The sequence below is a fragment of the Aythya ferina genome (assembly GCF_964211825.1).
Source record: "Aythya ferina genome assembly, chromosome: 1".
NCBI lineage: Eukaryota > Metazoa > Chordata > Aves > Anseriformes > Anatidae > Aythya > Aythya ferina.
The window spans coordinates 126,310,583-126,327,687 of NC_140296.1; the positions used below are offsets into that span (position 1 = coordinate 126,310,583).

Genomic DNA, 17,105 nt, shown 5'->3' on the forward strand with positions numbered 1-17,105 from the left:
TTCATGATGACACTCTCTGCAGAAATGAGACTGGGCATGCCTGCCGGGAGCCCTGAGGTGGATGCTGTATCCCATTTACCAAGGCACTGCATCATCTCATAGACTGAACCTTGCTTTTGCCAGTATTTACAGATTCACTGAGATGCGTCAGCGTTCCCCAGCAGACACTGAACTGCACAGCCTGCCACAGATATTTACTGTCTCTTCAGCGTATCAGTGGGGAACGAGGCGGTGTATTCTCTCTCTCTTTCTCTCACACACACGCACACAGACACTGAGGGAGGTAAGTCCAGCCCCCAGCAGTGGGGCCATCCCTCTGCTGCTGGATTTTTCCAGCCAGAGCATCTTGCCAGCTCTGCTGTAATTTATGGAGATTGGTTTCTGATGTGGGGCTTCTTCTGTTACGACAAGGACCTACTGCCTGGCGGGGGGAGAGCTGCAATCAGGGCAGGAGAAGAGAAGGAGAAGAGGTGAAGAACAGAGGGACACTGGGGGACTGGAGAGGACAAAAGGAGAAAAAGGCACATATCATTTAAGAGATGGATGAGTCTTAACTAAGAGAGGAGGAAGGAAGGCAGAGAAAGGGAGAGGAGGACAGCTGTGGGCAAGGGAAACAGAAGGGAGTTCAGAGACTGAGTCAGCTTGAAAAGCACAAACACCAGGAAACAAGTGTAGAGAGCATCCCAGCATACAAAGAAGGACCTGTTTTACCTGAGTCTTCACTATGAGCACAAGAAAGAGCTGCCCCCTGTCACCGGAGCAAGAAGATGGGGAGCAAAAACATAGTGAGGGTACTCCTGACCCAGAGCGACAGGACTGTGAAGTGGAGCTGAGGAACAAAGCTATTCTGCAACAGAAGAGGCGCCTTAAACAGGCCACACAATTTGTACACAAGGACTCTGCTGACCTGCTGCCCCTGGATGGCTTGACAAGGCTTGGCACCTCCAAGGATCTGGTGAGTCCACTGGGAACCCTTTTGGGTGTGGGTCCTCATCCTAATAGCTCCCTGTCCCAGCTGGGAAATGCTGCCAGGCTTGTCAAAGGATCACAGGTTCAGCAAAAATTAAAGTGCCCCTCAGCATCACCTAGAAGCAGGTTTGAGTGGAAAGAAAGAATAAATCCCCTACTTTTTGCATTCATCTTCCCATGCATCCCCATAAGGAATAAACTCTTCACAGAGGCAGGCAGACATGGAGTGCAAGGACTCCCCAGAATCCAACTTTCTGCTCACCCTGTATATAAATATATTCATCTAACATTTACATTTTCATGTGGGACTTTTCTGAAAAGTTCCACATGTTTCTGTATGGTTCACCTCAAAAGCAAACACACTCCTTCCTGGACTCAGCTGGCAGGGAAGCACAGTTCATAAAATTCCTTGAGGATTATGTTTGACCTTGTCACCTTTTTGTATTTTTCTCTTTCCCCCTACTCTTTGGATTTATGGAGGGGTAAGCACATGGCAGGACTGATAGCCTGGAGTGCAGGCAATTTGAGTGATAAGCAGCTATGGATGACATCTGGGGGGAGGAGGCGTGGGAGTGAGGCCTTGGGACATCTCCCCGTGGGGATGTGGAGCAGGAGGCATCAGGGAGGGATCTGCTCCAGGAGACCAGGCAGAATCTGTGGTCTGGAGGGTCTTCCCCAGGGAAACATGGCAATACAGGGATTCAGTTCCTGTGGAATCTCTTGATAACTTCACTGCATGCCCCTGGGTGGGCCAGGGGCAGGCTCAGTGTCAGGAAGTTCCCTTATTTCAGCTATGGCAGAGGGTGCCCCTCCTTATATCCAGTGCTTTCTTCTGTATTCTTAAACCATTGGAGCAACATCAGGCTTGCTTGTGTGTGTCTGTCCTCCTCAGGTCATTTTCCTTCTGTTTTCCCTGCTCCCTTTGCAGGCCACACCACTGCTGGCAACAGGGCACTGCTTAGCACTAGGGCACAAGTCTGTGGGACAGGCAGGGTCCTGGGTGTGTGGGTCTGAGTGGAAGTCATCCCCTCTGCTGAGACCTGAGACCAGCAGCTCTGTCACATGCAGGTGAGGGGTCAGTGCTGTGGGCTCTGTGCTGTTAGGCTCTCCTATTCCCACCACACTTCTCACATCTGCCCCAGCTGCTGATGAAATTCCCTGGTTCATCTGTTGCAAGGGTGGCTCCTTAAAGTCGCCCTGAGACTTCACTGCATGCTGTCCCAGCCTTTCAGAGCAGCATATCCTGCTTTCAGCATTGCAGAATGGTTAAGACTGGAAGGGATCTCTGGAGGCCATCTGGTCTAACTCCCCTGCTCAAGCAGGGACACCCAGAGCACATTGCCCAGGATCATGTCCAGACAACTTTTGAAGATCTCCAAGGCGGGAGACTCTACTACCTCTCTGGGCAACCTGTTCCAGTGCTCCATCACCTGCACAGTGGCAAAGTGTTTCCTGATGTGTAGAGGGAACTTCCTGTGTTCCAGTTTGTGCTCATTGACTCTTGTCCTGGCACTGAGCACTACTGAAAAGAGCCTGGCTCCACCTTCTTTGCACCCTTCCATCAGGTATCTATAGGCATTGCTAAGATCCCCCTGAGCCTCCTCTTCTCCAGGCTGAACAGTCACAGGTCTCTTGGCCTCTCCCCATAGGAGGGGTGCTCAGTCCCTTGATCATCTTGGTAGCCCTCTGTTGGTCTCTTTCCAGTATTCGTATGTTTCTCTTGTACTGGGGGCTCCTGAACCAGACACAGTGCTCCAGGTGTGGCTTCACCAGTGCTGAGTAGAGGGGAAGGATCACCTCTCTTGACCTGCTGGTGATACTTCGCCTAATGCAGCCAAGAAAGCCATTACCCTTCTTCTCAGAAAGGGCACATTGCTGACTCATGTTCAACTTGGTGTTCACCTGGACTCCTTTTCAGAGACTGGTCCTTTCAGAGACTAGTTATGAGTATGCCTCAGGGTCAGAACACAGTCACTGCCTGAATTGTAACAGGGGAGTCACAAAGATGACCCACTGGCAAGGAACAGGGCCTTTCCTGCCCTGTGGAGATGCAGATCCAACCAAGCCGGAGTCTGGAATGCTCTATCCTGTCTGGCAGCACAGGCAGTCTGTCAATGACCCTGTGCATAATGCAGTGCTGCAGCTGGATATCCAGACCACATATTTCACTGTTCCTTGTACAGTTTTCAGCAGGGAATGGGTTGGGGAAAATTTGAGTGTTCTACTGCATGTTTGTTTAGCCCAGACCCAAAAGCAGAGAAAAACATGTCTATCTGCTTTGCTTTGATATCGACTCCTACCACAACATGCCCCAAAAATGACAACTGTGTTGCCCTGCATATTAGAGATGACAGTCTTGGTGTTAGGATACTGGCAGCATAACATCTGAAGTGCCAAATACTTACCCTAGTGAGACAGGCATTGTTAGAATTTCCTATTATAACCAGCTTTGCTGGTTAATCTTTAATCTATACATAATCTTTTTAGACATGAGAATCTCTCACATGTGAACAACAGTCAGCCACTCAAAAACACAGCATATTTCATGCATGGTCTGTAACAGAATGACTGAAACATTTTTACCATGGACCTAGCAAGCAGTAAATAAAGCATAACATCTTTTATGCTACGGAAATTTACCACTGGTGGTAGAAGGCACAAAATAAAGTGTGATACCTGTGCAAAGTTCATGCACATAATGCAATACCTGGGGTGAATGTGGTAACTGTGTTACCTCCATTTCTGCCTTGCCTTGAAGCAAGAGAAGAATCAGGCTTTAGATTCCCAAGAGCAGTGTCCTGCATTCAGCAGTCCCTGCACCTTGATGGGCCACAGTGATATTACTGACATTTTGGGGGCTGAAAATTAGAATCCAAAATTCTTCTGTTGAGCTCATGAATACTGTAGGCTTTATAAATGATCTTCATATTTTCTTCCCCTTTCGCACTTGGAGAAAATGTGAAATAAAGGGAGATTGTCCAAGGTCACTCCACAGGCCTCTTTCAGGACCAGAAATAGAGCTGAAGTCCTCTTGGTCCAGTGCTCACTCCTGCCACAGTCTCTGCCATATCTTGCAGGAATGATAAAAGGCAGTGAAGAGTCTTCTGTCATATGCTAGTAACAAGAGCCAGAGGGCTCTTAATAGACAAGAGGACAGAATATGCTTTCAAACACTCCATCAGTCCCATGCAAAACTCCCCCCTGTTGCCAAAATTCATTTGGCTCCCTTCTGGATGAAAAGAAGGAAGCACTGAACACAGAGCAGCAGCATTACTGGAGAAGTTGATCTTGGAGGGAGTGAAAAACACCCTGGAGTCCAGTTGCACTTGTATAGGGAAGTGATTTTAATTTCCCAAAGCATGTCTCCATTGACAATGTCAGAGACTCCTGCTGTGGCAGCATTCCAAGTCCTAAAATCAGGGCAAGGCCCCCAGTCATTTAAAAAATGACATGTTTTCTTATAAACACAGGCGGTTATATTTTTTCCAATCTTTTCTGTGTATTGAGGTTGTACATTCAGGTTATGCAATGCATTCAGCAGTGTCTGGAATTTGACGCAACCATCACATCTCCAAAAAAGGAAAATTATACTTTTCAGTGGAGACCTCACATTTTCAGCTTTATCACAACTACATGTGATTTTTTTTAATTTATTTTTTTTTTAGTGGAAAAAAATAGCTGCATGAATTAAAATATTTTGAACGTACTAAGAAAGTCTGAAGACCTAGCTTCTCCCCTCCCCAAAATCAGGACCTCCAGTTCATATCACTTCACTAATCATAGCAGTGCCTTGAGATTTTACACTGGAAAGGCTGAAAATGATGAGTTGCACTGGGAACCTCCTCCTATCCTCCTGAGAGTCTTCAGAGGGTATCCTTTCCTGCTGTCTGCCACAACTTCCTTCACATCCTCCCTCATCACCCTCTTCATCTCATAGTTCCTTACCAGCTCAGGAGAAATAATATTCTCCATTTCTCCATCTCATTAGTGATACAGAAGTCAGGGAGAGCCCCAGAAGTCTGCTCTTGAATTAAATGTCTTTCCAGTCCCTAAGCTTATCTACTCCCCATCAGTGCTTAGCCTCTTCCCATCCTGAGTGACAAGAAAGGGACAGAGAGATCAGCTGCAAAGGGCCTGCTTTTTCTGTGGGAAAGGTTGCAGGGAAACGGGAAGGTCATTCACATGCCAGAATGTGAGAGAAAACAGAGGAGGGAGTATGGAAATTTATAGAGCTGCTGGTGGTTCCCTGCCCTTTTCCCATGGCCCAGACTTTAGTTGGCAGCCCAGCTGGCACTGTGCTTGGAGTATTTAAGGAGTGCAGTTCAACAGCCAGATGTGCTGTGGACCTGTGCAGTGGGCTGGGAAAAGACCAGGAAGAGGAATAGAGGGATATCTTTGCTTCACTTTTTCAACTATTACATTGCTTCTCAAGCAGAATGTGAATGATCTGGCTCTTGCCCCTTGGGTGGTGGAGAAACAGAAGCACAAGGGACTTAGCACCTTGCAAAGAGTCATGTTGAATGTGACCAAAAAGCCTCTAACAGCTGCTCCAACCACTGGACAAAGCTGACGAATCAGTGTGCAGTTCAAGTTGCAATGTATACACTTCCATGGCCTCATCACTCTAACCAAGTGTAAAGGTGGTCTGAAGCATACACACCCTGCAGGGTTACAACAGCCCAGCCCATTGGTAGGTCTGGTCTGGCTCAGATGTTTTGCCTGCACATTGATAAACTCCTACATCAACCTGCTGCACCATCTGAGAACTGATCTTTCTCTCCTTCTCTGTTTCTTTCTCTCTTTCTCTCTTTCTCTCTTTCTCTCTGTCTCTCTATTTCTCTCTTTCTTTCTCTATTTCTCTCTTTCTTTCTCTATTTCTCTCTCTCTTTCTCTCTCTCTCTCTCTTTTTCTTCCTTCCTTCCTTCCTTCCTTCCTTCCTTCCTTCCTTCCTTCCTTCCTTCCTTCCTTCCTTCCTTCCTTCCTTCCTTCCTTCCTTCCTTCCTTCCTTCCTTCCTTCCTTCCTTCCTTCCTTCCTTCCTTCCTTCCTTCCTTCCTTCCTTCCTTCCTTCCTTCCTTTTTTTCTTTTTCAAACAATAAAAGCAACTGATTATGCTATAGCATATTATTAGCCGCTTTAGATTCATTGTCTTTCTTCACATTTCTGCTCAGTTGCTCTGAGAAAACAGAGAGGGTCCTAGTACATGGAGAATGGACCAAAACTAGCTCCAACATGTATGATTAATTGATGCTGCCTGTTGTTGATTCCCTGTGTTGCAGGGACTGGAGGCATTGGAATAATATCAGGAAAAATTAGAGCATCAAAGGGAAATTTATTTCCAGAGCAACACTTGGCTGCTTATGTATGCAATGTCAGAACAAAAAGGTTTTCACCATTTTCCTTCCCTTTTCATGCATTGCCCCTTTTTCAACCCAGTAGAGAGGAAGGTGAAACAGCTACTTCTACATGAGCTAGGAATAAAGCAGATCCTCAGCTGTTGATCTGGTTGGTGGCACTCCCTGTAGCTATGAACAACATAGGGCTTAATAGATGCTCTCCCAGCTATGAAAGGAATCAAAATAATATCTCTTGTGATGGAAGAAAACAGAGACAGACTCTGAATTACATTAGAGGCTAGTTTTATTTTCCTATGCAGTGAAAAATTCCTGTTTCACTACAAATAAATGCTTGTACACCTAAGGTTTCTGGAATCCTGCCTTCTTATCACGGGTGCGTTACACACATGCTGTCATTCATCCTCCTTTCCCCCCATTAGAAGGTGTGAATGTGTCTGGTTGGGTGTCAGCATACACACACCAGGTAGTGTATTTGCATACCTGCACAGGTATGAGCATGCAGAGTGCATGTTCAGCTGAAGGAACAGATATATGTGGGGAAAGCATACATGAGATGTTCTTCTCCTTCAACAACTGCATCCCAGAGACCTGCCTGTCACAGACAGTCCAATACTTTAAAATCATCATAGGGGCTGCAGAAAAAAAAAAAAAAAAAAAAAAAAAAAAAAAATAAAAATTGGGATTTAAAGAATATTTCTTGGGATAATCCTGTCATGAATAAGGACGATCAGGTGGGCCAAACATTTGCAATCTGCTTTCCTGGGCTAGCAAATGTCCTAGTCCTTAGCACTATACTTAGCTGGGATTTCTCTTTCTTTGTGATGGAGACAGCAGCCGCATAGTGTGGTCCAGCGGCGCCTCATGGAAGGCAATCTGAACAAGCTGCGGGGCGAGACCAGGGTTCGGTCTGCATGGGTTCAATCTCCACTGGCAAAAGACCGGGATGAAAAGATGGAAAAGGGAGAGGACAGGACAAAAGAGACCTCAGCCCTGCTAATACAGTGCCAGGTAAGGCAACAACACGGTGCTGCTGATTTCGTAGTGATGGCAAATGCTCACTGAGTTCCCACTCCCAAGGGCCATTCCAAGTTATTAATAGCAAAGCCAGTTGAAGCTGATTTCCCATGTGGTCTCTCCTAGAGCTCAGATCTTGTTCTTCCAGCAGACACAGGAAAGCATTTCTACCACATACATTCTGGTTGTCCATATTTGAAGATAAAAGAAAATAACTTCTTCACATCTCCTTGTTTGGTGCTCAGCTTTCCTGTGATATGAAGTGTTGCATAACTGCGTACAGAAACAAGGAATGTCTCTTTATCACTCTAAGACAGGTGCCCTTAGTGATTTACATGGACTGGATCCAGTCTGGTTAGATCCTCACTGGTGTCAAAGGACCTTCAAAGAAAGTGACTAACAGTATTTTGAATTAGCACTGTTGGATTTATCAATGGAAGCAGTATTTTTATCTCCCTTTTCTTCTTATATCCACCAATACAGCAGAATACACACTTCCATGACCCCTACAGATAAAAGAGCATGTCCAAAACCTGTGTCTCATAAAAGTGGGTTTTAATGCTGCCTGATGTGCAGATATGAGACTCATCAAAGATATACAGAACACTGACCTGATATAAAAATCCATTTTACAGCTGTGTCTTTTTCAGTACTTTGTCCTAAAAAAATTATCACATGGTAGACTGCAAAGCTTTCAGCGAAAGCATATACACCTTTAAAAGTTCAGCTGGCAAAATTAGTTATCTTATGAACTTGAATTAGTTATCTTATGAACTTGAATTGAGTTATCTTATGAACCTGATGCTTTCTGACATGTTCAGGTCTCAGGTCTCAAAACCATGCAAAATTATTGCATAGTTTGTTTTCCAACCTTTATTGTTGCAAAAAGTCATTGCTTACCCTGGGTTTTAGACCCTGGGGTAGCTAGGTTAACATACTTGGAGTAGGATGAACGGCATTCAGTACAATTTCTCCAAGTAGCTAGTGTCTTTTTTGAACAAATGAAAGTGTTTCTTTTAATTTAGTCAACCCTCTACATTGCTCATGAAGAGGAACATCAGTGATAAATGGTGTTTTTGTCAGGCATGTATCTCAAACAAGGACAGCCAGGCATAGGCACAGGAATCACATACCAATGGCAATAGAGTCAGAATCCACTAATCGTTCCTCTTTTGTGATTCTAAGGACTATACCTGTGCTGTCATACACATTACATGTTTCTTTATGGAGGTAGGTTAACACACATCACAGTTAAGGAAATAGGTCTAATATTTCACTTAACTCTCCCTGAACTAAATACCTTTTGCACAGGTGTTGTCTCTTTTCCTGCACTTCTCTTTTTCTGCCCTGGACTATTCTCACAGAGCTTCCCACTTCCCCCCTCCCTCCCCGCAACACCCCCCCCTTGCTACTAAACCCTTGCCAAGACTGAGTGTTTTCACTCCAACAAGTTGTAGTTTCCCTGTGCCTAAGGCCTTTTATACTTCCAAAGATCACAGATCACAGTCTGTAATAATTTTATTGCAGAGTTGCTCACCCTCTTTACTTAGGTAAGCTACTCACCTGGTACTTCAGCGGTATACCTATTTTATGGCATTTTTTGTAAAGCAGTTTGGAAAGCTTGTCACATGAGTGCCATCTGCACAGTAGAAACAAGCTGTTATTTTTATGGTGGAGCTTGTGTCTTGACTTGGAAATAGATGCTGAAAGATTCCACTGCTTCCCAAGGCTGCTTTTCCTCCATGTGAAAGTAATGTGGGGATTAACCAATATTAGTTGCTAAAAGCAGTTTCTTGACCTCAGAGCTGACATTATTTCAGAAAACTGTTTATAAATGATGATCCTTACTGATTCCTCTCCCTCTTTATTTTTTGGAAATCTACTCAGTTGACCTTTAAATAAAGACTAATGGAAACTGGTAGTAACAGCCTAAAACTTCTGGGGGAAGAGATGAGAGTAAGCAATGTGATGAAAAGTCCTATTAGTCCAGGAAGGCTTACGGTGCTCATGACTTCATTGTGTACTCCTTACCTAGTCTGCATCACATTTCTGGTACACTGGGCCAAGAATTCTCCTCAGTCCCCAGGTGAGTTCTCTGGGTAAATGATTAGTGGTGTAATAGGAAGGTGGACAGCTTTCGTGAGGCTGCTGGAGCTGGTATCTGCAGGGCTGCTTGCCACCAAATGGGAGGGTCTGAATTGTTCTTTTCTACAGAGTAATCACTGTCCTGTTATATCCTAGCAAGTTTTTATCTTGCAGCTTTCCCAGCCTGCTTTGGAGCAAAACACAGGAGCCTGCCTAGTGATACAGTTCAGGTTTATTATCACAACAATGATAACAGCTCATCCATCTCAGTTCTGCCTGCTCCCACATTTGTTAGAAATTGCTGCTCATACTCTGGGTTTTCTGTTTTGGAAGAGCTGATTTAATGCCTTTTCTGTAGCTGAGCCATGTAGAGTTTGCCTCTGTGAGCAATGGGAATGGTCAACTCCTTCTCAGTAGAATCCATTTCTGTTAATGAGAAAGTGCTAATTCAGCTGGACACCGTTGGCAGGCTGTAGTCTGGACAGATGCAGCAGCATGCCTGACCTCACACTCATGACTAATATGCCCATTCAGATAATGAGGAGGCACAGGACAGAGCAAGGAGAAAGATGTATCTTAGCATCTGCAGTTTATGCTTTATTCTGTGTCTCTTAACCCAGCCGTAATCCTTCCAGGCTGGGCTGGTATGTCTGTGAGGGTCAGGCAGCACAGACATTATAGAGCTCCAAAAGTAGACAGAAGAGGATACATTTTGTCCTCTGGGTCCAGTCCATTTCCAGACTGTTCTCTCTCTAAAAGCCTGAGTTTTGTATTACTACTTCTGCCACAAACAGGTGCTGTCATGAGGTGAGGTGGGATATTTCCAGTTGGCCTTGGGGATCTCTATGGGCAGGCACAACTCTTAGTCCAGATTGTTTAAACTCAACCTGCCAGACAGCCTGGAGCCGTGATGGGTATTTTTATTTAATTTTTTTCTTAAGCAAGCAAAAGTATTGGCAAAGTCAGTAGTTTCTAAATAGAGTGCTTTGGAGCTTGTCCCCTTCTGTGAGGCTCTAGCATGCTCCCCCACTTACATAAAGCATATTTGTGCCAAGAAGCAGGAGGCATGTTCATAATAAAGAGCAACAGAATGTGGTGTGTTCTGGGAACAGGCATCAGCTGGTCTGTGTCGCCTACTAGCTAGATCATGCGTGATTTGTATTACCATGGGACAGCAGTTCAAGCTGCTCAGGAGTGCAATAGGACTGCTCATTTGTGAAGGAGCTGGAAAGAATATTCCTGTGCGAATGTGCAAAGAACTGCAGGGAGAGCTGCTGGGGGTTGGGTTTTCTGTGCTCTGGTTCTGTTTCATGAATCTTCCAGCTGGTATGAGGTCATTTGAGTTCTTCCAATGTATGACTCTGTAGGTCTCTGGCAATTTCCATATCATGTGCCAAAGAACACCCTTGAATTGAATGTAGCTGATAGTATGGCTGAGATGGCTCAGATTGTGGGGAGGGTGCATAATGGAGAAGGCACGGTACTGGCAGCCAGAAGTTTTTGAGATCTGTTCTGGTTTCACTTTGCTAAGTATTTAGCATTACCTGCTAGCATTACCTGCCTTACTTTTGTGTTGTAAGGAGTCCTAAACGTTTGCAGCCAAATGGGTTTGTTAACCAACTGGACATAATACCTTATGAATAAGATATGTTTTTTTACATTAAAAAGGAAAATGTATAATAACCAAAGTAGGAGCTGTTGAAATATATGTCTGTGTAGATACAACTGAGTACTGCCCTCCTTGTTCCTGGATGAGACCACACGTGGCAAATGCTCATCCTTCTAAAACCACCAGCATTTTTTAAATACACATCATAAGTACATCTATGAGTCTGACATGATTCTTGGTGAATTCTATAAAACAAAATAGCTCAAGATCTCTAGCTCCAGTGGCCTTGCAGTTACCAGAGTGATGACTTTCTCAACTAAATGACCTTTCTAAGAATGTGGTTCAGGATGATGAAATTCTCTATGCTGATGTACTACAGATGTGTCTGGGCATTTAGATCACAGGAAGAGCTCCGAGGCAAAACAGATTTGAAGTTTCCAGCATGTAACCTTTGAGGTTTCCTTGAGTGCAACTAGCACTCAAGCTACTAATGGCATTGTGTGTTTGCAGCATTACAGTATCTCTCACAGGAGGTGATTTCTCCTTTCTCTTTGTAATGACTCACCAACAGAACACTGTTGAGAATAAAACCTTGGAAATACTGGATATAGCTCTTGCTGATGTAATAAGCATAAACATATTTAGTTAAGAAATCAGGAAATTTAGACAGTTTCCTTGACCCTACTGATGATGTGTTGCGAATCTCTGCTAGCCATACTGATCCACTTAAAGCATTTAAGCTGTTTTCAGGAGTGAGCATAAGGGGGGGGGGAGCTATGACAAGTGTGTTGCTGCTTCTGAGTGGCTCACAGCACTGCGTGCCACAGTGGCTGGAAGAGAAGCAATCACATGCAAAACATTAACAACAGCAGTAGGATAATAAGCCTCCCAAGAGGAAGATGCTACTTCATTATTTTAGTATTGGTGAAAGAAGACAGAGCCTTGAAGAACTGAGACATTAAGAATACGTATGGTTAGGCACTATAAGTAGGTGCAAGACATATTTTGCAGGTGGCAGTTACTCCATCTTTTCCAGTTCCTTTACTAAGTCATTTTCCTCCTTCCCCCCCCCCCCCCCCCCCCCGCACTGAATATAACCCATATTAATGTATTTGCCAAAACTATTTTTTCAGGCTTCTACCATATATGAAAGCTGCTGTTAATTCAGCATCTCTGGCCTGTCATTTAGGACCTCCTTGCAGAGGGGACAGAAAATAGATAGTATCCATATTTCCTGTTCTCTTTCTACTGCAAGTGGGTGAAGAAATAAATGGACAAGGCACTGGGGATTGTTCCAGTAAGATCATGCAGTCATGACTTTGCTGCATGGCATTCAGACTCTCCTGATCATAGATCACAGTCAGCTGTGAATATTGAAGCTGTAGTGCTGCCTTGTTTTAACCTGGCAGGCAGCTAAGCACCACACAGCTGTTCACTCACTGCCCACCCAAAAGTGGGATGGGGTAGAGAATCAGAAGAAAAAAAAAAAGAAAAAAAAAGAAAAAAAAAAAAAAAAAAAAAAGGTAAAACTCATGAGTTGAGATAAAGACAGTTTAATAGGACATAAAGGGAAAACATTAATAATATCATATATATATATTATTTTTTTAAATGGTGCACAATGCAATTGCTCACCACCCACCAACTAATACCCATCCCATCCCTGACATCCCTGAGCAGAGGTCCCTATCCCTGGCCAACCCTCCCAGTTTTTATTGTTCAGCATGATGTCATAGGGTATGGGATATCCTTTTAGCCAGTTTGGGTCAGCTCTCCTGTCCTATCCCAGTTTCTTGTGTACCCACAGCCTTCTTGCAGCCTTCTGGCAGTATGAGAAGCTAAAGTCCTTCACTTAGTGTAAGTACTGCTTTGCTAGAACTAAAACGTCAGTGTGTTATTATTATTGCTTTTCTCCTAAATCCAAAACAAAACACATACCAGCCACTATGAAGAAAATTATCTCAGCCAAAACCAGGATAAGTGCTTGTGTTGTGTTTCCTTAAAGATCGGTCTAAGAACTTAAGTCTCATACAAAATAGACACCTCTTGATCAGATTGTTTCTTGAATTCAGGAATCATAGGTGGGCCAATTATCTTGTGAACTGCCTTAAATTTGGGGATATTTGTCTGGATGCTTCTGCTTCTCCAATGGACATCTTCTGGAAGATGGAACCCCAAAATACTCAACTGAGAGCAGACATTTAGCCCTAGAACATTGTGCCCTGTGACACCAGACGAAATGGAGAGAGGAAGCCTGTAAAGGATGTACCACATGGTTGTGTTTATTTAGAAGCTTTCATTATATCAATTATTGCTCTGCTAATAAAATCCATGCATGTTTTCTGAACAAAATAATAAGTATGTTTTTCTTGACTGGAATACCACTAAGTTAAAGTTGCTAATAACAGTTAAGTGCCCGGGCAGATATTTGCAGAGCACCATGGAGACTGTCATTGCCTTGGATGAGTCTCCTGCCTTCTGACTACTGCCTAAACACCACACCTTTGGCTGTGCTGCTAAGGAGAGTCTAAGGGATTGTCACACTGTTGAAGGAGTGTGTATATCTACTTTGAGCCTGAAGTAATTATCTGGTTTTATGTGTTTTTTTTTTTTTTTTTTTTTTTTTTTTTTTCTAGTGCCAAGGTCAGGTATTGAAAGCCACTGTTAATACTGGATGTCTGCCAAATCTCATCTCCAAGAGATGTTTATACCAGTTGGGGTAAGTCTCTGCACACTAGAAAAGGAGAGATGGCTAAAAACAAACACAAAACCAACCAACCAAAAAAAAATAATCACACAACCACTTGAAAAGGACTTAGGGTACCCCTGATGCCTAATCCTATAATGATAATTACTAGTAGCATTGCATGTTGTGGTGGTTTTACCCATCTGGGCAGCGGAACTTCACCACAACTTTTCTCACTCCTCCTCAGAAGAAGAAGAGGGGGGAGAAAATACAATGTAAAGGGTTCAAGGGCTGAGATAAGGACAGGGAGATTGCTCAACAATTGTTGTCATAGGCAAAAAAAAAACTCAGCATAGGGAGATTAATATAATCTATTACCTATTACTACCAGAATATAGAGCAGTGAGAAACTAAAAGCAAACTAAAAACACCTTTCCCCAATCCACTCTCTTCTATGTGCCCCCGCTGAACAGGGCAGGGGAATAGCGACTGTGGTTAGTCCCTGATGCTTTGGCTCTGCTGCACCTTCACGGTCACTCTCTGCTCCTGCTCCCTGTGGGGTCCCTCCCACGGGATGCCATCCTTCCCGAACTGAGCCTGCGGGGGCTGACCCGATAGGGCAAGGCATCAGAAGCACTCAAAAAGTTGTGTGCAGACCCCAGACTAGAAGGAGGAGCTGTGTCATTCTGTCTGTGTGCACTGCATGGTAAAGCTGACCAGCTAATATCAGCCTTACTGGGGAGGAACCCAACTGGGTACTGCATTATAATCTTTTTTTTGGAATCTGCCTACAGACATGCTGCATGAAAGATTCTTCCTCTTGTGGGATTGTTCACAGTGAGACCAAGCACTGGTATCAGTGAGAAGTCCTGTTTCTCCTTTTTCTCCAGTTGCAGCAATAACTCCTCTTGTGTCCCACAGGCTGGAAGTGTCTGTCAAGGACTGTGGAGACCTTTCTCTTCCCATCCACAACATTGTTGGCCAAGTAGAACATATGGAATTGCAATTTGGCCTGGAGAAAGTGCTGTGTTCAGCACTGGTTGTAGGTGAGAGTGCCAGACCCTGCTCTCTCTCCCCCAGTTTCCCATGTTCTTGTTGCTCTGCCAAGGGTATTTAAATGAATCTCTAGGAAAAAGGTAAGGTGGTAGAAGGTTGGTGACATGGTAACCTCCATTGCTGGCTAAGCTCATTACATTTGTGAGTCCCTTTCAGCTGAGGATATTCTTTTATTTGTTTCTATCTGCTGTGTATATCCTCAGCATAACCAAAGGCAAATTATGTAAGAAGAGTACAGGGAAGAGTCTGATGTTGAAAGAGGGGAGAACTTTGGTGCTGTTTGGTCTCAACCCAGGATGTGGAAAATTATCCATTTATTTTAGGTCTCTAAAATGGACCTTTCATAGATTATCCAGACTGCTTGATAAATTCCCTGGTGCCCTTTGTTCTCTGTCTCAATGGGCACTTGTGCCCTTGGCTGGATGAAATTATCAGAGAAACTGGTAGAGGATACAGCTTATATCTCAGAGTGTTTGTCCATGTGCTCCTCTGCCTCTGAGGCAGGTGCTCTGCAGGGAGCACCCTGGAAGAACCAGAGTAGCTCCAGTGTGCTGAGTCTCCCCTGTTGTCCTGAGGCAGGACCCTTTGAAGGCAGGAGCTGTAGGAGAAAATGTCCCATCAGTAGCCACTGGCACACATCCAGAAAACAGCCTTTCCAGATGCAGCAAAGACCTCTTCCTACTCACTGACAAGATCAGCTTTAAGTGTGCTATCAAATTACAAAAATAAACATACATGCATTCAAGATTAAATTAACTGGGGAAATACGAACACACCCAAGTCTTTATACTTAGTGGCTTCTAGACCTCTCATACATATGCTTGTCCTCTCCAGGTGCTGGCTTATAAAATTCTGGGCCCTGTGACCCTGGTTACAGCTGACACTCTGAACTCTCCTGCATGATAATCTCTCCAATTGCTGGCACCTAGCTCTACAGGCCCTGTGACCCATAGTCCCTTCTCCAGTTGCTGGAATTCAGACCTTCCACCGCACATCACAGTTCTCCCAGTTGCTTGCATCCAGGCCTATGCTCCCTTCCATAGTTACCAGGCTATAAGCCTTCCTAATTTCTTCGAGGTTCCCTTGTTTTCCCCAGTTTAGGACTACACCCAGACCTCTCTTACACACTGGTGTCTCTAGTAGCTGACACCTGGGCCTATGGGCCCTGTGAGCTGTATCCCTTTCTTGCAGTTGCTGACACCTAGACCTATCGGCCCTTCGACTTACGGCCTCTTCTCCACTTGCTGGTACTTAGACTTGCAGCGCTCGCGCATAGGATAGTTATACAAAAAAAGGGTATTTAATAAGAAGATAGGATAGATTGCAATCACCAGGGGCAGGGCTCAGTCAGACAGGTGAACTGACAGATAGCCTGCTTACATATGACTCGTCCCCATATCCCTGCATCCCTCTCTCCATTTTCCCACTCTTCTTCCTCCCTGATTCACCCTGATTCCTACCGTCTCCTGCCCTTGGCCCTTCCACTAAACATCCCATAGCAAGTTTTACATGAACCAAAAAGCCCTTTCTACCTTTCTGGTATCTCATAATGAGTTTCAAACAATCCCACAAGCCTCCGTAGTTCCCTCTTATCAGCTACGAAGTTCATTTTGAGCCTTTACAGGGCTATGTCTAAGTTACTCCTTTAATGGCTCAACAGTCAGTGGTAGAAAAGTGTTGATTTTTGGTTTTGTTACTGTTACCACCTTCTTGTTAATGTTTGCATGTTTAATTCATCATTTTCTTTGATATTTGTGATTAAGTTTATACTAAGAAGTTCTTAACCATATAACTTAATGAACCAGATGCTCTCATATTTCACTTCTAGTAGGAGAGGGATACTTTCTTTAGAAGGGCAGTGTCCATAGTTTTGAGCCTAATCAGTCTCTTCTTTCTTCTTAGATGATGAAATGCTGGAGTTTTGCATTGGTCTCCAGACTTTGTTGTCTCTCAAGGTAAGGAACAGCTTCTTGCAGGCCTCCTCTCACTGAGTCCTCCAGATTTGGTTGCTGGAGGCATCAAAAATTCTCATGGTCAGGCCTTCCAGAGTGCCACTCGCAATGCTTGTTGCACAGTTACCAACCACACAAGCTGCAAATGGGAAGAGGAAAATGAAGAGGAAACTGGGAAAGGCAGGGCACACTATACCACTATATGTCTATGACTATATGTATATGACTATATGTGTATGTTGCCTTTTGAATACAGACGGGAACAAGCCTTGTCTTTGAGCCAAGTGAAGCTGTATTGCTACATTCAATAGACGTTAGCTGGGCACAGATGGAGAGAGTCCTCTCCTTTTGTCAGCTCAGAGCTCAAGATCAGCGCTCT

The 17,105-nt window shown here is 44.3% G+C and overlaps 1 protein-coding gene across 2 annotated transcripts in view; it reads left to right on the top strand.

The window, feature by feature from the left end:
- The window catches only part of NRIP2 (nuclear receptor interacting protein 2), a 24,062-nt gene continuing 6,957 nt past the window's right edge, over positions 1–17,105 (top strand). Inside the window, exons 1-5 of one of the 2 annotated variants that reach the window (XM_084502833.1) lie at positions 3–955; positions 7,156–7,332; positions 13,669–13,751; positions 14,640–14,764; positions 16,677–16,729. In XM_084502833.1, coding sequence (XP_084358959.1) covers positions 725–955; positions 7,156–7,332; positions 13,669–13,751; positions 14,640–14,764; positions 16,677–16,729 — 669 coding nt within the window. In that variant the 5' untranslated portion in view covers positions 3–724. Of the gene's footprint in view, positions 956–7,155; positions 7,333–13,668; positions 13,752–14,639; positions 14,765–16,676; positions 16,730–17,105 lie in introns of both variants that reach the window. The other variant, XM_084502834.1, reaches the window with a different exon arrangement.